Below are 23,787 nucleotides of genomic sequence, written 5' to 3'. Positions count from 1 at the left end.
TGTAAAACCGATACAAAGACAACCAAAGTAAACAACTTGCAACACAAAAACATACACAGTTACAATCATATTAATATTATCAAGAGTGATTCACAGTGCCACACCCATGTACTCAAAAAATGGAGAATTGATACAGTCAGTTACAGACGATGGTAATGCATTCCACCATTGAATTGTCTTATAACGAAAAAACGTTGAGTAAAGCAAAAGCAGAACATAGGTATGTAATAGTATTGTATTACAGAGTTTATTTAATTTCTTTTGTTATGCTCTATTAGAGCAAACATTTTTTTTAGGATTTCTAATAGAACACACATAGAATGTTCTAGAACAATCTAGATTTTCCGTTGATAGATCTATGAAATTATGAACTTTTAGATTTTAGCTATAGAAGCTTCATTTATAAAGTAGAAATTAAGTGGGGTGATCAGCCGTGATAGCAACGGCTCAGTGGTTAAGAATTTGGATGTTCAGTATGGAGGTCCATGGTTCAAATGATGGTAAGTTTTTTTCGACATTTTTCATGCACCTTTTTTTTACCCCACAGTGATTGTTCTATTAGAGTATTTCAATCCCATGATTTACAGTTGTTTGGTTTTTGCCTTGTTACTACTAGGCTGTGTTATCGAGTTTGGTCCAGGTCAAATGCATCCAACCCTGGATTATAAAATAGGTGGGTCTCACCTGGATTGTTCATTGTAACATGTGTGTTGATTACTTATAATAATGATGGAGGTTACAAATAATAACAAATCATTCTTAGTGAGTGTATTCTAAAGAAGAAGAAAGGAAGTACAGTATGGGAGTATAGTTTTAAATTGGTTATACTGCATGGACTGTTTAATTGCAGTATTTTGATCATTTTGTGCTTGTATAAGCCCAAAGTATAGACCAGATAGCAAGTTTCATATTACAATGCAATTCTTACTACTTTTCATTTCCCACTCATCGGGAAGATTAAGTATGAGAAATGTTACTATACTCCAGTTGGAACCACGTCCAATGTTTACATAATATAACTTTGAAAGCACTTACATTGTGTGAATAAAGCCTATATTACTGTTTAGTTAATAGATACTAGTACCCATTCTCTTTGTTTTAATACATATCCTGTCCAAAAGGTAAGCCCTTAGCCCAGATGCCTTTCAACCTGACCTGGATCACTTACCCAGGTACATAAGTGGTTATCTTGCAATTGGATAGCGATGCTTACCAAATTTCAACCCTGATATAAGCATGGCTGCATGTAGTTGTATGTTACGCTTTGTTCAAAAATAAATACCTTGTTTCATATTAAAGCCACATTCAAATACATGCCTGTTTCAATTCCAGCAGATTTGGAAAATTATCAACCAGTCTCAAATATAGAATCGGGTGATTAATGAAGTCTACTGTTGGTGGCTATAGTTCTTTCCTTTGCTGATACTGTTTTTCAAACATATTAACATTACATTTATTGCCTTCTGATGGGATAATGTGCAATGAGTAATCATATGAGTAGTCCATATTAGTAGTCCACGTGAGTCCAGATATGTACCATACAACTTGTTTATGCTCTATATGTTTACCTTTACAATGATGGCATATTCTATCACAACTCAAGTTCAATCAAATTCCTAGTGTCACTTGGACCTGAATTCCCAGTCTCAGGCCCTATTCATTTATAGGCCAGGTCTAAAATGCTTGGAAAGAAACAAGCTCTCGGGCTTTTATACAAGGAAATACAGTATAATTATTTACAATATAGTTGCTGTTTAGCTATATTAAATTTTATCAGGAAGATTCATGCAATAGCTTATTTCTGGCAAAGTAATGCAATGAATGACTTATAACCAAGTCTCTATGAACTTAAACTAATTCTATTATGTTTATAAATAATACTATGAACAATTTACATTGTATGTGAATGACACTGTAGAACCTGAAAGTAGTGCTAGTTACCCACAGAAGAGGTCAGCACACAGTGTGATTACTGGTATCATATCTGAGAAGCTTTACTCCACACCTGGTAAGTATGTGCGTATGTACCATCTACTGGACAAATATACAGTATCAGTCTGTGTGTGCATATGTAACTACCTCTTAGCTACAGAATTCATTTAATATTATCAAACGGTACAGTCGTACCATTTAAGTAGGAATCCAGGTGAAATTTTCACGCGGCGTCTAAAATTCTGCCTTTAAAAATCATCCTAGGGATAACTTACGAGACAAAAATCACCTTTACGGAGTAGTACTAGTCCATATAATACATAAAACAGCATTAAATACAGCAAAACACTCACAGGTGGCCGGATACAGAATTTTTAAAATCACCAAAAACTTGAATTTTAGACTGACTGCCTGACTGACTGACTGACTGACTGACCACAATCACAAGCCTAGAGGCCAAACGAAGCAGCGCATGGCCACCATTTTACGCCACAATAACAAACCCACCAGTGGGATGTGCCTTTTAGGGTGCCGATGAGTGTGTGCCCTCTGTGCCTTGTCTTTTCTTTTATCTTTAATCAGGCTGCTTGTCTTCTTCATCCAACGAAACCATATCAAGGCATTAATTTTCCGTATCAACACTTTCTTTCAGCAGCATAATAGACGCCACAAGATTATTTAAGGTGCTTAGACTACGCTACTTACGGAAGCATAGATTATATATATATTCCTTACTTATATAATCTATGATGGAGGCTACTGTACGGAAGTACTGGTACTAGATAGCTTTCACAATAGGTCACAAGATCACACCCATTCTTCATTCTACGCATTATCGATCTATCAATTGAAACCACGATGACACACTCTTTTACGCTAGTTGTATTTCAGTGACCACACACCTTCAAGTTGGAAGGTTGACTCGAGATACTCTAATAATCGATTGAAACCACACCCTTTTTTGGACAATGTTAGGTGACAACGATGGCGAGAGAAGCAATACAGCAATGTGTTAACAAGTGATCGTTAATTGGACTCTAATTACAACCAACCACGCATGCGCAAATAGTACACTGTAACACACACCCCCACAAAGCTCCCCCCTTAGATATGCAGCTTACAACCACAACTACAAAAACAAGGGTGTAAAACCAGGTACAGTGTGCAAAAGTGAAAAAAACAAAAACAAAAAAAAACTGAAAGTGTTCAAATAGCCTAAAAATCACAAATAATGTATAAGAATGATATAGTCACATAGCTCTAGACAAGGTATCAGCCACAACATTGTTCTTCCCTTTGACATGACGAATCTCTAACTGGAACTCTTGAAGGAACAAACTCCAACGTAACAACTTTCGATTACGATCTTTCATATGCTGGATGTAGACTAATGGATTATGGTCAGTAAAAACCAGCACTGGTGCTACTGTCGAGCTCAAGTAGACCTCAAAGTGTTGAAGGGAGAGAATCAGGGCCAAAGTTTCCTTTTCACTTGTACAGTAGTTACGTTGGTGACAATTGAACTTCCTTGAAAAGAAACAAACGGGGTAATCTTGACCTTCTACATCTTCCTGCAACAACACCGCTCCCAATCCAATGTCACTAGCATCCACATAGAGTTTGAACTGTTTGTCAAAATCAAGGGCCAATAAAACAGGTTCTGAACGTAAAATCAACTTTATTCTCTCAAAAGCATCTTGACACCTGTCTGTCCAAACAAAGTTCACTCCAGCCTTCAGAAGTGCAGTCAAAGGTTCAGCAATCGATGAGAAGTGATGACAAAATTTCCGGTAATAACCAGCCATCCCCAAAAACCTCATTAAGTCTTTCTTATCAGCAGGTACTGGAAATCTGGTAATAGCTTCAATCTTAGCAGACACTGGGGCAACCTGACCTTGTCCTACAACATGACCCAGAAATGTTACTTTAGCATGACAAAACTCGCTCTTCATTAAATTAACAGTCAGCTTTGCCTCCTGCAACCGATGGAGAAAACTACGTAATTGATCAACGTGCTGCTCCCAAGAATGGCTAAACACCACGACATCATCTAGATAAGCCGCACAACCATCTAGACCAGATATAACATGATTAATCATTCGCTGGAAGGTTGCAGGTGCATTTCGCATTCCAAAGGGCATAACTGTATACTGGTACAAGCCATCAGGCGTTGCAAAAGCAGATATTGCCTTAGCTTGCTCACTTAGTGGAACTTGCCAGTATCCCTTGAGCAAATCAAATTTGCTCACAAATTGTGAACTACCAATACGATCGATACAGTCCTCAATCCTCGGCAAAGGAAAACAATCAGATTTAGTCACATTGTTAACTTTCCTAAAGTCAGTACAGAATCTCCAAGTCCCATCAGCCTTAGGTACTAACACACATGGGGAACTCCATGGACTTAGGCTAGGCTCCACGATTCCATGCTCCATCATGTATGCCACCTCCTTACGTATGTAGTCACGTTTAACAGGGTTCACACGATAGGGGTGCTGTTTGATAGGCACCGCTTCACCCACATCCACATCATGTACAGCTGCTGTGGTTATTCCTGGGGAGTCGGGGAAAATTGCCATAAACTCTTGTAAGAGGGACTCTATCTGTGTCTTCTCGGGAGGTGACAGGTGTTTCAACTTCTCATCCAGGTTAGTCAATATCTCAGAGTTACTCAACCTCATCACACATTTGTCCTCTCCATTGGTGTCAGGTTCTATCACTTGCTCCTGTTGAATTACTGTAGTTAATGCTGTAGGTTTCTCCTCTGAATCAGATTGACAATGGTAGCGTTTCAGCATATTAATGTGACAGAGACGCCTGGATTTCCTCCTTCCTGGAGTACTAATAATATAGTTAACATCATTACTCTTCTCCAGCACAGTGTAGGGACCACAGTATCTGGCTCCCAGTGGACTACCATGTACAGGTAACAATGCCAGCACACGATCACCAGGCTGAAAAGATCGTTCCCTTGCTTTCTGGTCGTACCAGGTTTTCATACCAGTCTGAGCAATCTTCAGGTTTTCCTGAGCAAACGTATTCGCCTTCTGTAGTCTATAACGAACATCACAAATGTGACTAAGAACACTCTCAGGTTGGTCTTCCTCCTTCAACAACGTCTCTTTCAGTAACTTCAAAGGACCCCTGGGAGTATGTCCAAAGACCAACTCAAAAGGACTAAATCCTAAAGATACTTGTACGGATTCTCTCACCACAAATAACAAGAGGGGAATTCCCTCATCCCAATCTTTCCCTTCTTGGAAACAATACGCTCTAATCATAGACTTCAGAGTTTGGTGGAATCTTTCCAGGGCTCCCTGAGATTGAGGGTGATAAGCTGACGATGTCAGCTGACTAATACCTAACTGGAACATCACCTCCTGAAAAAGTCCGGACATGAAATTGGAGCCTTGGTCCGATTGCACAGCACGGGGGAGACCAAAGAGCGTAAAAAACTTGACTAGTGCCCTCACAATCTGGGGGGTCTTAATATTTCGCAGTGGAATTGCCTCTGGAAACCTAGTAGAGCCACACATAATAGTTAGGAGATATTGGTTACCCTTCTTAGTCTTTGGGAGAGGACCCACACAATCTATGATCACATGAGAGAACGGTTCCTTAGCTACTGGAATTGGCTTCAGTGGGGCAACTTTGGGTTTCTGGTTGGCCTTTCCTACCACTTGACAGGTGTGGCAGCTCTTACAAAACTTCTTAACATCTCTACTTATGCCTGGCCAGTAAAAATGATTGAGAACCCGGCGATGTGTCTTACTCACTCCCAGATGACCAGCCATGGGCGTGTCATGAGCCAGACTCAATACAGTACTACGATACTTCTGGGGAACCACAATCTGATAAATCACACTCCACTCATGTGAGGCTGGTACCGTGGGAGGCCTCCATTTCCTCATAAGCACACCATCCTTCATGAAGTAACCCCTGGGTACAGTATCTACTTTGTGCTCATCAAGTGCATACTGGCAAAGTTGCTGTATCTCTGGGTCATCAGACTGCTCCCGCAAAAGCTCTTGGCGTGTAAAGGTAAGCAGGGACACATCTTCTGTACTTGCCTGATTAACAGGTTGCTTCTCAACATTACAAGAATGTTCATCATCTACCACGTTTTCTTCAACAGTGGAGAATTCACCATGTGAGTTATCAACGTCTGCTTCAGTCACTTGCCTTCTAGCCATAGCTCTAGTAACTACTCCCACAGACATGGAAGAGACAGTCATTGTATCAGTGGCAGTCACTCGTTGGCCAGCTAAGTCATTACCTAGGATCAGAGATACACCTCTTACAGGGAGGGAAGGTCTGACTCCCACAATAACAGGGCCATCTACCAGATTACACTTTAAGTGAACACTATGTAATGGTACACTCACGTGACCCAGCTCCACTCCTTGTAAGGTTACTTCCTGTCCTACAGCAGAATCATCAGAAAAAGGCAAGGTACTTTCTAAAATCAATGACTGAACTGCTCCAGTGTCCCTGAGAATTGTAATTGGGATACTCTCCCCTGAACCTAGCAGTGCTACCACACCAGATGAAATAAATGGAGCATATTCCTTAGGAATTGCTGTACCAACATTGGCTGGTGATGCTACAGTCATTGGTTTAGCATGCTTCCTCTGCAAGGCCCTACACTCAGCCTTAACGTGCCCACGACGCTTACAATAATAGCACACTGGGCCAGTTGGCAAACCAGGCTGGTTGTCTGGAGGGACTGTACTTCCTTTAGGATTTAACATTTTAGGTGATGGATTGTCTGACAGCAGCTTTCGGTCCACAACTGCAGGTACTCGACCTGTATTGTCTCCAGATGTTGGCGGCACTCTCTTAAAGGTACTCTTGTGCGTTAGGGCATAATTGTCTGCCCAGATGGCTGCTTGGTGTAAATCATCAGCTTTCCTCTCATCTAGATGCATTTTGATGTCAGAGGGTAGACAGTTCTTAAATTCCTCTAACAACATTAACTGACGAAGCTTGGGAAACTCTTGATTAACATCTTTGGAACTACACCAACGATCAAAAAGGTTTTCCTTGGACCTAGCAAACTCCACATAGGTTTGCTGCTCTCCTTTGCGACACCCACGAAATTGCTGGCGATAAGCCTCAGGAACCAGCTCATAAGCCTTCAGGATAGCTCCTTTGACCACCTCATAATCTGAACTTTGGTCTACCGGCAGAGCAGAGTAAACCTCACGAGCCTTACCAATTAAGGTACTTTGGAGAAGAAGAGTCCAGACTTCCTTGGGCCATTCTAAACTGGATGCCACCTTTTCAAAGTGTAGAAAGTACTTATCTACTTCAGAGTCCTGGAAGGGAGGCACGAATCGAATATGTTTGCTCATGTCAAACTTTTCTGATTTTCCAGTGGTGCTAGCACTAGCCCCTGCTAATTCTAGTTCTTTAATTTTCAATTGAATGGACAATTCACGTTCTTTCAACTCTAATTCCTTTATTCTCAGCTGGCTCTCATGCTCCCGTTCCCTTTCTTGATACTCTAGCCTTTTCAGCTCCAGATCAGTGGGTGTATCCTCTTCTTCCGAGACAATTTCTTCCTCTACCAAATACTTAGTTATGATTTTTCTAATGTCTGCTTTACGAGATCCAGAAGGGATTTCTAATTTGTAGTGAGTGGCCAATGATACAAGTTCAGTTTTCTTTAACGACGTGAGGGTAGCCAATCGAGGGCTCGCTGTAAAATCCTCGACTTGAAAAGACATAGTAACTGCGAGGTAGCTCAAGATCACAATGATCAATAACAATATCTCAAATAACTTAAACAAATTGTTCCAAATGTTGCTCACTGCACGAAGCTTCTCTATCACCAGACGACGAACAATGTACCCTAGTAAACACAAAAAGGGTGCAACAACAACAGAAATCGCCGACACACAAGTATCACCTGATCGGGTACCATTAAACCCGGTACCAAGGAATTTGAGTTTGTGCGGAATTAATCTTCCGCAAGATCGGTAGCTTTCCTCCACTGCTATGAACGAAGACAAAAGTTGTAGCAAATCACAGCGGCGTCGACTCCCGGACGAGCCCCCAAATGTTAGGTGACAACGATGGCGAGAGAAGCAATACAGCAATGTGTTAACAAGTGATCGTTAATTGGACTCTAATTACAACCAACCACGCATGCACAAATAGTACACTGTAACAACAAGCGCACATCTTTGCAGGCTGATTTGAGATACTCTAACACAGCAGTCACCCTAATAGAACAGTCACATATTTATAGCTAGCTGTATGCCTTAACAAAAAAAACTAAACAAACTAGTATATTAAAAATTATAAATTTAAAAATGAAGTAGGAATCCAAGTGATAAAGTAGTGAAACAAGAGATGAACGATGGTAGCTATTACAGCATAGCTCGGTGGGAAATCCCTACTTTGGCATTGAACACAAAATAATTGCTATACCATGCCAAAGTAGGGATTTCTCACTGAGCTATGCTGTAATAGCTACCATCGTTCATCTCTTGTTTCACTACTTTTTATCACTTGGATTCCTACTTCATTTTTAAACTTATAATTTTTAATGTACTATAGTTATGTAGATACTAACATACTCATGTACTGCTGACATGTTTACAGTATATTTGTTAGTAATAATAATTGTGTCATAACTTTTAATCACTGCTAATATATATTATCCACCCTTAGGTTATGGTATATTAGAGAGCTACAAAGATCGTGTGTGTGATAGTCTACCTGCTGACTATAATTCTACCGCAGTTAAACTGCAGACACTGATTGGAGCCTCAGATCACATGGTCCAGTGGGTACTGACTGGTGACATGTCACAAGTGAACCATCGTATCTACCAGATTGTGTTAGTGTATGTGTGGTGTCAACCTCACTTCATCAAATTCTGTGACATCATGGAAGTACTGGCTGATGACAGTATCACTGTGGGACACATTAAAGCACTGAGGAAAGGTAAACTAACAATCACAGTAAGTGTTATAGGTGATGTGTATCATTTAGAGTGCGTATGCATTTAGGCACACAATTGACATACCTTTTGTCCATCCTGTTGTCTATTTATGGTCTGTCTTCATTTTGGTTCTCTCTGTTGAGATAATGTCAGTGGCAGACAGAAACTTCCTTCAATTTAGCTCAGTAGGAATCTAACTACCATAGCTTTGTTATTGCTGTATCGACACTTGTAAGCAACTACTGTAGCATGCATGCAACTGCACCTCACATCCATTTTAGTTGTAAGCCCTCAGCAACACTTTACGTTTCACCTCCCACTGCATTTGAAATGATTGAGATCAATATGCTAATAACAATAGAACAGTCAAGTAACTACTGTAATAGAATCAAAACTGTTACAACTTTTCCTTGCAGTTACAGTTAAAAGTATTGGATTTACTGTGGTTATTAGCTAAAAGTAGTCTAAACTCCAATTTCGGAGCTTCTGGGGAAATGTCTTCAGATACCTGATTAATTCTATACTACAGCGCGTATATCAATTTTCAGACACCCCCTTTTTTTTAAATTCACCACATAAATTTTATGCTTGTAAAGATAGCTTCATTGTGTACTATATGTAGCTCTCATCAGACATCTCTACAGTGATGGACACATTACCGCTGAACAGGCATCTCATCTTGAGTCAAAAAAATTGTTTGAAGCATCTGTTACTGCTACTCCCGCTAGTACCACTGCTCCTACTACTACCACTGCTGATGCTGCTGCTAACACAATGTTGCTATCATTTATCTCTTCAAGTCCTACCACTGCAACTGTCACTGCTATTTCTTTTGCACGTACTTGTGATGTAACAGTAACAACATCTGATAGAACTGGGAACATGTTAATGTATAGCTCCACAACCTATGCCACTAGTAGTGATATAGTACTCACAGCTATGCAAAGTATAACTACAACTGAAGTAAGCCCTATGAGCACTCACAATGTTATCAATGCTGGCAGGTCTATGCCACAACTCTTGTTGTCTCATAAGTTAGAAACAGAGCTACCACAATGTATTGAATCACATTCACAGCCTGTTAATGTGGCAACTTCTGAGTGTCCTCCTGAGAGTGATCCAGTACAAAGTGAAACACCAATTGTTCCAAGTACAGCAGCTACAAATGTCGATGTACCATCCACAGAAGAGACATGTTCTATTACTCAGGCAGACATTCCTGTTGCCAACGAGGAGGACATGTCACACCCTATTGTGTCTGTACCTATAGCAACCAGTCATGATGCCATTGATAGTACTACTGTACACTTAGCGTCCAACCAATCAATTCAAGATAGCAGTGCTGTAAAGACTAATGGTACGTGCATCATATTTGTATGTACTAATCACCTTACTGTGGTCATGCTGGTTGGTGTTTGACCCAATCTGATAAAATCAGCCTTGTAGCTTTGATTCCAGATATCTAAGTTTGATATATCATAGCTTCTCATGCCTTCAATTATACCAGTTGAAACTTCACCATGTTATTGTGCTTGTAACAGCTTTAGGCTGGGAAAGTTTTTAAGGTGCTACCAAGACAAATTATGACTTGTCAAATTGGAAAGGCTATAAGACCAGTTATGTCAGACCAGGTCACATGTTATTAATGTGTATGTAGCTACTAGTCTAAGAGTATATTAGTGCTTGTAGACTGTTGTATTGTATTAGAGTAAGTCATTGTGCTTGAAATTCCACTGGCATAATTGGCACAAGGTTTTTAATATAATCATATTAGTTCAAAGGCAGTGTTTGTTACTGTAGATGTAGAGACTACAAGGGCAACTGCCAAAGTTTTCATCCCAGCTCAATTATGTAAACTACCAACCACCACTGCAAGTGCTAAACCTATTCATCCTACAACAAAAGAGAAGCCACCCCTAGCCACTTTGCACTCACTAAACACTAAATCTAGTGTACCAGAGAATATCCACGGTATGTTACAAGCTGGAGTGGGTGCTGGTGACCAGTCTGATGATGGTCTTAATCAGTTAATAGATTTCATTGTTGGTAGTAATTTGTTTTCTTATACTGAAATTGCTTACCTCTGCTTGACACCTCAACAAGAGAGAACTAAAATGTTAATGGAAATCTTAGCAAAGATCAAAGAATCACAAGGTATGTATGTAAGTATGTATGTATGTATTTCTCTGTGTGTATGTATGTAGGTATGTATGTACGTGTGTATGTACGTAACTGTGCATGCCTGTATGTAAGTTTGTCTGATGTATGTATATATGTACGTATGTGTGTGTGTCTGTGTGTATACAGGCATGCACACAGACACACACACATACATACACATACACACACAGACACACACACATACATACATACATACATACATACATACACACACACACACACACACACACACACACACACACGCACACACACACACACACACACACACACACATACATACATACATATATACATACATATATACACACACACATACATACACACACAGGCATACACACAGACACACACACATACATACATATATACATACATCAGACAAACTTACATACAGGCATGTGTGTGTGTGTATGTATGTATGTGTGTCTGTGTCTGTGTATGTATGTATGTGTGTCTGTGTCTGTGTGTGTGTGTGTGTGTATGTATGTATGTATGTATTGTACATACGAATACGTACGTATGTATACGTATGTATTGACATTCCAATATATCGCAAACGGTCACCAATACATTTTCAGACAATGTTTACATGGATGAAGTAAAGTGTGTGTATTCTAATAAATCATTATGGATTTGTGTGTTATCAGATGAAGTTCACTCTAAAGTACCTGATGATGGTGCTAATGCTCCTGTTGATAAAAAGGATGATCCTACACTGATTGGAACAGAAGAAATATGCCACATTCTGGACAATAAAGGTATTTTTCCTTGGCAGATAGTACATACTCTCTAATCTTAGCCACATACGTATGTATCTGCTGCAGTAGTTATTATGTGACAGGATATGTGTACATTGTTTTGTAAGTACGGCATGTATGTGTGCTGTCTAGATGATCCATAACTACATTTGCATATCATGCAAATGATATATCACACTATAGCATACAGTATGAAACAAGTCATTGCATTGTGTGTAGTGATACAGTATGTGTCTTTCTATATAGATTTTGCCCCTCTTAAATTAAAATACACTGAAATCCTGACAAGCCTACCTGAGGATTTTGAAGCTACACTAGGTGCTCTACAGAGCTCACTCAGTGATTCTCAGATATGTGACATCCTCTCGCTTACTACTGGTCACAATCAGAAGATTTTAAACTGCTTGATCACACAGTTAAAAAAGAAAGAAGATCTGCTTGATTTCTGTGCTAGCCTCGAGAAGATACCTGAAGCTCCTCCTTCACTGATTGCAGCTGTTAAAGAGCTTAGGAAGGGTATGTATGTTATAATGTATAGTATTGTCCATGATATGTAGTTATTTCCATCTTATTTATGTACCTGAATCTTGAACTTCATAAATACGTACACCGTATAGAAATTCTAGAAACCTGTATGGGAATTTCATAGTCATCCAAACCCAAATGTTTAACTTTTGTAGACGTCAACCAGCCTATGTAAACACCAAGTTTGAAGTTATATATGCAGTTTACCCTGTAGTTGTTACAAAAGTTCAATCTTTTACACAAATAATGTTCATAGCGCCATGAATATTTATCAGATTCATAGTGAACTTAGTATGTTATGTATACCATTTTATCTGTACCAAATTGCATGGTAATGAGGTTATGCTTTTGCAATTTTTACGAAGTGTGTGAAAAGAATAATCTCCCCCTACCCCCAAAAATAAACCTTTAAAAAACAAAGAAAAATTGAAACTTTAGTCGCCCATATTTCACAAATGGCTATAGTGAATTCTGCCAATTTGCTGTCTGACTTACTTTACATGGTGGACAGTATAATGCAATAACGATGTACTCTAGATTAGTAACTATGAGAAATGGTACAAGTACATACGTATCATATAGTACAATAGTACTGTATAGTAAGGACCACAAAGGAGTAGATGCAGCCCAGGAAATAATATCACCCTAAAAAACAGCCTCCATTTTCCCTGATGACTATGTGGCAGTATTGGTTAGGTAAAACTAAGCCTAAACAAGCTTTCAGATTGATCTGAAATGCTTTCAACAAGTTGCTATGGAACTTTTAAAAAGTCAGTTAACAGAATTTTCTACTGACTGACTGACTGACTGATACCTTCAGACAAGCTAACTCGATAATGGCTAAGACTACAGACTAGATTTTTTCACTATTTGACATCGCTTCAGCCCGAGTGGTGCCTTTTGGCATACCGCAGTACATACAATGCATTCTTCATGGACTTACCAGTGTCCTCCTCCTTTGTGTCCCATCCATCTTTACTGACAGTGAAAAGTGTCGATTTGGTGGTAGCACGTGATGGCTTCCCTTTGTATTAAACAGAAATCATCTGTATTTTTCATAGTTGCTACTTTGATTGCAGCAAAGGTGCCTTTCGAACAGTTCTCGATTCGTACTGTTGTGTAACGGCTTCAACAACAAGGTGTAATGGATACTTCACTTTTCAAATTTATGATAATTGGTATAACTGTGGTGTGTGGCACCAGTCATAATAATTTTATTTCCAAAAAAAATTTAACAAACTACACAAAACTTTGGAGTTTTCAACTACAGTAGGGACCATAGCACATTGATAAAAAGTACTGAAACAAGCTGGAGTAGTCCATGATGTTAAATCACAGTAAAACAACAAGAAGTGTTATATCCCTACCAATGGCGGATCCAGCATGGGGCATTTGGGGCAAATGCCCCCAACCTTGTGGAGGAGCCAGCCATGCTTCTGATTAAAACAGTTTATCATGAAAATATGCACATTTTATTACAAATTCACCTGAAACCAAAGCGAAGCAATGTCAAACTAGCTGTAATATTGCCACCCAGCACCTTCGTGTGTACTAAGCGCCTCTAAAAATAATTATTGTGTTGCTGTTCATCCGAAAAGGCCAAAATGGCAACAATCAACTGTGAGACACTACTAAGAGGTGATTATTTGCTGCTTCAAAATGTAGCACTGAACTAGAGAATCTGGCTCTCCCCAACTACTAGCCTGTTTGTGCCCCTCCCCTTGCCAGCTCCTGGATCCGTCCCTGCCTACTGTGCATTTCCATTATGGTATCTTGAGCACAGTAGGGATACACCTGTATAACACTTTGTATTATTTCACTGTGATTTGATATCATGGACTACTCCAACTTGTTTCAGCACTTTTTTATTGATATGCTCTTGGCATCATCATACAATATTTAAGCAAAGGAGTTTGTTTCATGGTAATGTTATTATGGAGACAGAATATATATATCATGTACCACGGTAGTGGTACATAATAGGGATCAGGCAGAAATTTTTCAAAACACTCTAATAGAACGCACGCCAAAAGCAGCCTTCCGGGCTTTAGATTTTATTTCTAAAACATTCTAGACCTTTCTTTTGTGTTTACAACACTAGCCAACAAGTATTAAAAGTAAGGGAAATGGTTTTAGGTGTTTTTTAAAATTTTGAAAATGGTTAGATTCTCCATCTTCTTCTTTCTTTCTTCTTTCTTTCTTGTTTCGCGCGCCTACAGCTCGTAGGAAGTAGATATCAGCCCTAAAAACGTATGGCGTATTTAAAAAACATTCGTACCCAGGTCTGTGTGGTATTAAAATCCTCCCTCTCTAATGCGATTGCGAGATATAGAGCAAGAATCACTCTTCGAGACGCCATTCGATCGAGAAGCCATACAGATGATAATATAGAATTGTTTAAAATTCCATTGCTTTAGCTCACAGGACTAAAATGCATCAAGTTGTATCACACTAAACATTAAACATAACTATTGTTCACTGAAACTCGGGTTTTAGACTTCCTTCATTACGAGACAGTGAAGGGGGTGTGGCCCGCACCTCGTCACTTAAACTATTACTGTACGCCTTTCGTGTATACTTTCTATTATATTCTTCAGCTGTTTACCAGCTAAGAGTCGACATAACAAGGCTTGTAAGCTATTGGAACACACTGGTAAATTTCGAATTGAAAAGGGGTGTGTCCCTTCCGTACGCGATTGAAAAATAAAAAGCGGGATACTCCGTATACTCAGCACTTTAATTGGAGTCGACCACGTTTTGTCAAGCGTGTGTTTTACTCGTGTTGAGATTTCGCACCGCTTCGTTGCAGTAAACGGTCACACTAGTGGATTTATCTACTCGTCAAAGGAAAGTGGTATTGTTTACTGTATTGTTAACTGTATTGTTAACTAATTGTTTATTAAACTTATTTATGTAATTGTTTATTGCCAGTTGATATTACAATGGGTTTCTTTATTAAACAATCATGTACTGTTGAACGTATATTTAAGAAGTAGTCCATGTGCATGGACATGAAAAAAATCATGAAACTAGTGGGGCAAAAAAATTATTAATTTTCAACAAGTAGAATAGGGATCAAAGATTTGATTTTGAAAAAAACTGCGTAAACAAGAAGTAATAGGGATGATAATCCACAAAATTCTATGCATCATCAGTTCAAAGCAAGTTATTTGAATAGTGTACACTCAATTTGCGATTCCTATTTCAACTTGTGGTTAAATTTTGTTAAAATGTTGAAATAGGAATCGCAAATTGAGTGTACACTATTCAAATAACTTGCTTTGAACTGATGATGCATAGAATTTTGTGGATTATCATCCCTATTACTTCTTGTTTACGCAGTTTTTTTCAAAATCAAATCTTTGATCCCTATTCTACTTGTTGAAAATTAATAATTTTTTTGCCCCACTAGTATATATATATTTGCCTCACACTGAATGTGCAGTTTACTCTTGCCTTTTTGTCACAGTTTTTGCCTCTTACCTGGTTGTAGGAAAGACCTGTAAAACAAACCTTACACAGCGGTTGATTTGCTTGTTTATGGAGAGCATGATGGTGTAAGTTATATCTCTGTACAAGGCTATATTAAGCGCCTGTAGTGTATTTCCATATTGTAGTATGGTGCCAGTGTTACAAATCAGTTGTAAACTGGTTTACAAATAATTGTAGCATGGCTAAGTACCTCCTTTCAGCCACACAGTCTGGCCACTAATTAGTTCAAAGACTTCAAACGAAACCATATACCAGACCAACACAGGAAGTCACAATGCAAGGAACGAATAAACACACAACACTGCATTCATCTGAATGAATGGGAAGCAGTACAACCGCTGGGCTGAGCCCGGTAATCTACCACAGGCTTGTTCGCCAATAAATTAAGGGTGCTAGCGGGTTTTTGAAGCCATTCAAGGGACAACCCACATAACCACATGCGGCTGTTACATCATAATTGGCAATATTACGCATACTCAAAGTATCCGTGTTAGGCGGCCGTATTTTGCGCCAAAGGAATTGGCTAAGAAACAGCCTGTTTCGTTTGAAAACCATCACGAAAATGATGGTCTGGGTGTCCAACAGTGACAGTAGAGTGAATTAGCCTGAAAGTTAGTGCTAGTGTTGAAAATACGTGCGAACAAGCCGAGATACAAGCTGATTTGTAGCCAACACACGTTCTTCCTGAGTTTTCTCGAGTGATAGTGTACGCTGGTAAGTTATATTTGTATTGTACACCTGTTCTTAGGTAGTGACGATGTTCCAGCTGGATTTATCACACATAACAAGACACTGGCTGTGCGTTACGAAGCGTTACCTATCGAAGAGCAGACTTGGCGACTCCACAAGCAACAGGAAGGTGTCCCAGTGTGTAAAGAAAAGGAACAAGAGCTTTTCTTTTCTTCAGAACTTCATTTATAACTTGTTATTTGATAAAGTTGGCATTTGTGGTTTATTGGAATTTGTTGTAATAACTGGTCGGCGTGCGCATGTTCTGCACTGCATTGTAAAAGGCGATATTCTGGAATACACGATAGTCGGATCTCTACCAAACTTTTGGTGGACCATCAGTGATAAATTTGCAAACTTTTAGCGCATGGAATTATAATTGTTGTGATCCAGCATGAAGTTACAAGGCCCGGAAGTTGAAGTTCGCTCGCGGGCACTCACTCTTTGTTTTATAACTCAAGAAAGAAGAAGTGCAAAGACAAATCCCTGCGCTAAGTTTCTACAAGTTTGTTGAAGAATCTTCACAGCGAATTTGATGCCTGTGCAAGCAGCCAGTATCTCGGAATAAGAAAAATGTATGGGTTGACTTTGAGGGACTATAGCGCGTGAATGAAACAAGGTACAATCTTATACTTTGGTCTCTGTATAGTAGAAAGTTAGGTCAATCTTCGAAGCAGTAGTTTAGATTCCTGTAGCTTCCTTTTTGCCTGTAACAAAGGTAAAAACAACAGCATTTGTGTGGCTTCAAAAAGGCGCTAGCACCCTTAAGCTAGCCAAGACTATTATAGCGCTGCACCACTCAATAATGAATATCAGACACTTCAGCTATACCCGTCTAAATGATGCAGAAGCTGTACAATGGTAGGAGTGATTGGCATCGATGATGGCAATGTGATGGCACCTCACGCTTGTGCATAACAAATTTGCTACCAATGAATAAACTAGCTACAATGAATTAACTAACCATCAAGGCAGTAATTAGTGAGTAAAATCGTTCCTTGTACACAGCGCTCAGCGGTAGCCAATATTAGCCTTGCGTTCTTGCTCCTTCCGTATTACAAATGGGCGCCTTTGATCTGCGCACACCCCATACCACAAATGTCAGTTAGAACACACCCATTCAGTTTGTATCTGATTTGCAAACACTCCACCCTCGGGCATGCGACCCTCGGGCGTCGTGTTTACAAATCAGATACAAACCTCATGGGTGTGTTACAACTATTACTTATATCACTGTACAGAATCAATCTTTCTGATGTTACCACTCAGTAGCGCTGTAGCTTTCTAATGCTCTTGGCTTCTAAGGTTGAAACTTCAGTGGTTGACAATTCCTTTGACTATCTACAAACAGGAAACATAAAGAAATGGAATTTGAAATATGTGTGAACACATGGCATTCTTGTAGCACATTTTTTGTAGTAACTTTTTTCTACAAACATAAATATCTTAGCTTGGATTAAGGTTAGAGTGAATGATCCTCCAAAGCTTCTTTTAGAAAATGTTACTGAAGTTTCGAAGCTTTGTTACAAATTTCATATCAACAATTAATAAACACAATTGATGGTTATTAGGGTGTACATTGTAGTACAAACTCCCACACTTTGTTATAGCTCCAGTAAAAACTATAACTACACCAGAAAATACATAAATAACAGCTTCCATATTGAGTGATAATTCTTGTGCAACTGGTTAACTTGTTAGTATCCATGGTAATGAAGATTTGGTGGGGTAAAGCAGCATCTGAATGTTATGAAACTGAACAAAGCTTTAAACTACAGTGTTTGTTTCAACCCTATGCGTAGCTCGGATACAGAAGAGTCAATTCCTCGTATTTATTTTGCATTTACAGAGGTAACAGAAGTACTTCAGGCTATAGCTAGTCCTGAGCAACCTACCACAGTCTCACAAACGAACCAATCTAAATTTATTACTGCTACCACTGCTCCAACAGCACCTCACCCAGAACCAATTACATTTCATCCAACATGTAAGTTATTGCATATTAATATAGAGAAATATTTTGACAATAATTGTTTTTAGTACGTGTGATTCCACTGGGTTCCAATCCATTTGATTCATGTTTGTTAACTGATGATAATGAAGGTATGTATGTGCACAGTCGTATATTGGTGTAAACTTTGTGTAATGTCTAAGATAAATTTGTTGTTGATGTCATACTTTGCAGCTATACAGTTCTAATCTGGCTATTTAGATACTACACAAGCTTGACTGTGACTATAGATGGTCACATACTATAATGACAAGTGTTGGTAAGGTCTAAAGTGAATGGTAGGGATGTGGCAATTATGCTTCTGTAATTTTGGGAGGAATAGGTATGTGTGGGAATTGGGCATTATGCTAGCATTTTAAAGCAGTTGTTAACCACTGAAGTCTACTTGGTGGAGTGCCACTTTTTTGTTTTTTTGTTGTAAAATAATTTTTGCATGCAACAATGATACAAAAATTTCTTACATGAATTTTTTTTAAGTGATCAAGATACTCTAATAGAGCAGTCATTCATGTACAAAACTATTTTTACTTGAAACATTTATAATGAACTAAAAATTACAGTAATAACTTTGCGTAGAGAATGGAAAAGTTTTTGAAAGGTCAGGGGTTGTATTTTGGACTCCGTTTAGCTAACCTGTACTCAACTTTGCATAATAACACACAGGTTTAGCTGCCTTGCAGAAGTGCTATCCAATGATTGTTGAGAATTTGCCATCCAACCTCTTAACTACTCTGCTGAGACTACTTGATGTTGCAAACATTCCAGAGGAGGTCGTGGATAATATTGTACAGTCATCTTGTAGCAAAGTTGGTAATAAGATGATTATCAACTACCTGATTGGACTGATACTTACTGAGGAAGATATCATCACATTTTGTAGCTTTGTTGAGAGAATGGTTGGAGAATTTGAAAAATGCTTTTTTATTTTGAACCTGCGAAATAGTAAGCTTTTTCATAGTGAATTTAAATGACTGTAAATTATCTTCTATTTGTGACAGATATAGCTTTGGCACAGCCATCTAAAGAAACTAGCAGTGATGTGACAGACACAAAAACTAGTAGTTCAGCCACTGCCATGCCTGACACCTCACACTCTACTATGTTACCAGAGAAAGGGACAGATATTAAACATGATAGTACTTCAAAGTGTGAAGCTACTGTGAGTATGATGCATAACATCTGTACTGCAAAAAAAGTGTGACTGAGGAGGGGAGTGTTGATTTCATGTTCTTAACTTGTAGAAATATATTGAGATATTCTTAGTACTAATAGAATAGTCAGTTGTTCTAATGGAACTTGGAATTTAAAATTGGTTGCTGTGGGGCATGTCCCAAGACCCCTAACAACAGCATGCTTCATATGCTGAATGTACTTCACATGCATTGTATGCTTGCTATGTTGATCTAACTAGCTTAGTACCTATCTGGACCAGTGCCCTTATCTAAAAATTTATTTCTTCACCTACACTGGGCAGTGTGTATATGTATTACAAGTAAAGCACAGCTGTTACATAATCAATAATAATCTGTTATATTAATTGTATAATCATTGTTAACTTTCTTTTTGAAATGTAGCAACGACCAAGTATATTTTCTTTGATAAGGTCACCCACAAGTCCATCTGCTTGTCGACCTTACATATCAGATACTGGCTCGATGATAGGATTTCTGCAATGTATGATTATTGGCTCAAATGGTGGAGAGTATGAAGAAAGCATTAAAGCTGTTCCACCATTGGAAAGGTCTTCTGATGGTGATCAATCGAATAAGGAAGAAGGCACTCCCATTTCATCATGCATTAAAAATGATTTTGAGCTTGTTAAAGACTTCATCAACAAAGACCATCAGAAGGAATTTGTGTTGAGTATTCATGATGCTCCTGGTGCACAGCAGTCTAAACAATTTTATCTCAACTACATTGAAGTACTATTTAGGGAGAGTACTAAAGGAGGAGGTAATGGCTTGTTCACACAGAAGAATGTACTTAGCATGACTGGTACATATGCTTTGCCTTGCATTAGGCTATAAAGTAGTAAATGTAGTTACAGTTACTTTGCCAAAGTATAGGATCAAGTCACCACTGAGTCTGAAATTTTCTGCAGATTTAATGTGTAGCTTTACCATTCTCACAGATACATATACCTAGTAGAATACTCTTAATAGGCTTACGAGTAATTCATATACATAACGTAGTTCAATACATTTAATACTGCAAGGTTGCACCAATTATAGTCAGTTTGCGTTCACCTGAGGTCCTGCCAAACATGTGTGTATGCCTGAAACATCTATACTAAATGTATGGGATATTTTAATGCCTCATACCCTAGATTCCCTAAAATTGATGCTGGATGAAGCACCAAGTGTGAAATTGTTCAGGGAACGTACCCAACGATATCATTGTGTGACATCATGGCTACTTGATGCTGCAAAACGATCTTCATTTCTGTTCACAGAATAAAATCTCTCCTGGCCCCACATCTCCTTGTAACATGATACATCCTCAGATAACACTTTGTTAAGTCATGAAACACTTCATGTAGCATCTGGTAAAGAGATTTATAACGAGATAGTTTAATAACATTACTGATTGTGGTTTCTATTTTTTATTACTTGTTGAAATCCTTAATATTATGTCTGGGTGATTGTATTCAAAAGCGATGTAGTAATGACGTTGACCATCTCTCCCGGATAATGTAGGTAATCATAGTATATAATGCTGCGGCCAAGTGAGTGCTGTGGTATCGTCAGCTCCACCTCAGGGCATTCCTGTTGGTCCCTGTAGAAAGAAATCCAGAAAATAGCAGTAAAACATCGCAAATAACAGTCATGAAGCGTGCAGACTGTATTAGGGATAGATCCCTAAAAATTTTACAATAGCACCAGCTTGGTACCTTTTTTCCTAATTGTTCGGCCAGACACAAATGGAATCAAGTAATTTCTGCCAAATGTTTAGGGAATCTATGGTAACTCTTGTGCTTGCCCATATCAAAGAGCTTTATTTGATAAACAATTCCAGACTTTAACAGCTTCACTCCATTGTTTGGGCTGCTATCCCATGTTAACAAGAAACGAGAAGAGCACAAACCAACTATAACTAATTTGTCTGGTGCAATAATAACTGCTCAATTGGAGTATTTGTTACTGGATTTGCAAAAAGGTGTCTATAGCTTTTCCAATTACATGTACTTGGCAACCCATAATTGGACCTGTGAATAGGGTATCAGCCTAAAATTTAGTCACAGTACACCACTAGCCAGCCACTATTGCTCAACGTAACTTTAAGGCAATATGGTAAATACAATTAAGAGCAGCTAGACATAAACTTGAAAATTTGGAAAGAATATAATTATAAAACCCCTTTTTGTAGATCCATTCTCATTTTAAAAGGAGTGTGTGTTCTGACTATTGGAATAGGTGTATGTTAAGCTCCATCATTGCCTTCATTTGTTTAATGAAATTCTGTTTCATGGACACTTTTGTGATGGCCTTTACAGAAACAGCTTTAATCTTTTATGTAGTGTTTAATTATTATACAACATCCTTCTCCAGATCATTACATGTCCACTGTATTTACTGTACAACATTTGCATATCTACGTAGGGTGCTACATTTACTGTAGAAGGGCACAGATTGTCACTGGTAGATTAAAAATATTCAAGTGCCAAATAGAAACTAAATTGACAGGACTGGAAATGGTTGAGTTCCTGAAAACTTAATACTATGGCAAATTATTGTATAAAAAAGCTCTTTACTTGCGTATGTACGTACTTTTTCATTCTGGTTGGCCAGGGCCTCAGATATTTCCTACGTATATTGGCTGTGTATGCCATCAGTTCAGTATAATTATATATTGCTAATGATCAACATGATTTCGATGAGCATGAGTATACGTAGGTAGTGTATTACTGTGTCTAGTAATAGTTAAAGATGTAATCTGAAGGCTTTGTATGCATAGATTTGATTTGGTTGTGTATAGTGAGGAAACTATTTACTTGTGTAAATTATAATTTTAAAACACCATATCACCAACTCTGTATGTTATTTTACTATTTACATATAGCATGGATATACTACACTGGTTATGGAGAAGAAAGTACAGGAAACTGGTGCTTTAAAGATGGAGTGATCACCTTCCAAGAAATCTTTGCACTTTATAACAAATACTACAAAGGAAATATACTTTATGTCTATTCCGACTGTTGCCACTCAGGTCAGTGGGTAGTGGAGTGTGCTAAGTGTTTGGATGAGATGGGATTGGAGCTTGTGGACACCAGGCTAAGAAAATGGAATACTAATCAAAGTTTATACATCGTGCCAGCCCACCCAGAAAACTACTTGTAATTCTTTATCAGCAGAACTTCTTAACTTCAGTGACAAAGACAATTGCTTATACTACTATATTAATAAAAAGATATCAGATTCTCAAACATCTTATGGTTGTGATTTCACAAAGATCATGTGCATGCAGGTGGAGGGTCCTACTGCACCTTGCAAGGTACCAAGTGTACCTATACGTTGTTCCTGGAGATGGCAAGATGTGATTAAAATTGATAACAGACCATCATCTCTTTTATATACAGTGAGAGGTAAAGATAAAGGCAGAAAAGCTTGGCACTGTGTCCTCATTGAAAAGGAACTTTTAGAAGAATTTAATGTAAAGCTGGAGACTGGTACAGTGGACCTTAGCAACTATGGCTATATTATTTGCAGTGGCTTTGGTGAAAATCCACCTGATAGTATTAGTGACAAACTTAAAAAGTATAGCCCATCATATTTGTAACTAACTTACTAGGATAATGTATTATGTAGTATAGCATGTGCCAGTGGCTATGTAAGTTTATATCTGTACTTTTTGTATACTAGAGATACAGTATAATGTGCAACTACTACATATCATGCAAAGAGATGATGTTTCACAAGTCATGTTTTTTCATGAGTACCTTATTATTCTTTGTGAAATTTCTGTACATGGGTATAATGGATTTAGACACCGTACTATATATAGACAGCATTCATTAATATTACCATAGCTAATTCGCTCATTTTGTTGTAAAATAATTAATTTTTGGTATAATAAGCAAAAATTATACTTACTACGAAAAATATCAAGATAGTCTACTCTAATAGAGCAGTCATTCATCACTGTGAAAAAAGAGGGTATTTCCAGTGGCTTGTTGAATACAAAAAAGCTTAGTATAACCTGTATTATAC

General features: G+C 38.3%; 1 protein-coding gene across 1 annotated transcript in view; it reads left to right on the top strand.

Annotated features, from left to right (window-relative positions):
• The window catches only part of LOC136254829 (uncharacterized), a 29,221-nt gene extending 5,678 nt beyond the window's left edge, over positions 1 to 23,543 (top strand). The window contains 14 exon segments of the mRNA XM_066047587.1: positions 1,919 to 2,008; positions 8,611 to 8,886; positions 9,507 to 10,241; positions 10,685 to 11,038; positions 11,710 to 11,820; positions 12,067 to 12,336; positions 18,416 to 18,553; positions 18,607 to 18,669; positions 19,241 to 19,519; positions 19,576 to 19,736; positions 20,152 to 20,530; positions 22,637 to 22,825; positions 22,828 to 22,851; positions 22,854 to 23,543. Coding sequence (XP_065903659.1) covers positions 1,919 to 2,008; positions 8,611 to 8,886; positions 9,507 to 10,241; positions 10,685 to 11,038; positions 11,710 to 11,820; positions 12,067 to 12,336; positions 18,416 to 18,553; positions 18,607 to 18,669; positions 19,241 to 19,519; positions 19,576 to 19,736; positions 20,152 to 20,530; positions 22,637 to 22,825; positions 22,828 to 22,851; positions 22,854 to 23,356 — 3,572 coding nt within the window. The 3' untranslated portion in view covers positions 23,357 to 23,543.
• The last annotated feature ends 244 nt before the right edge of the window (positions 23,544 to 23,787 follow it).

This window comes from Dysidea avara, chromosome 4 (genome assembly GCF_963678975.1).
Source record: "Dysidea avara chromosome 4, odDysAvar1.4, whole genome shotgun sequence".
Taxonomy (NCBI): Eukaryota; Metazoa; Porifera; class Demospongiae; order Dictyoceratida; family Dysideidae; genus Dysidea; species Dysidea avara.
Note: the sequence above shows the minus strand (reverse complement) of the source record. Positions and strands in the feature narration are given on the sequence as shown.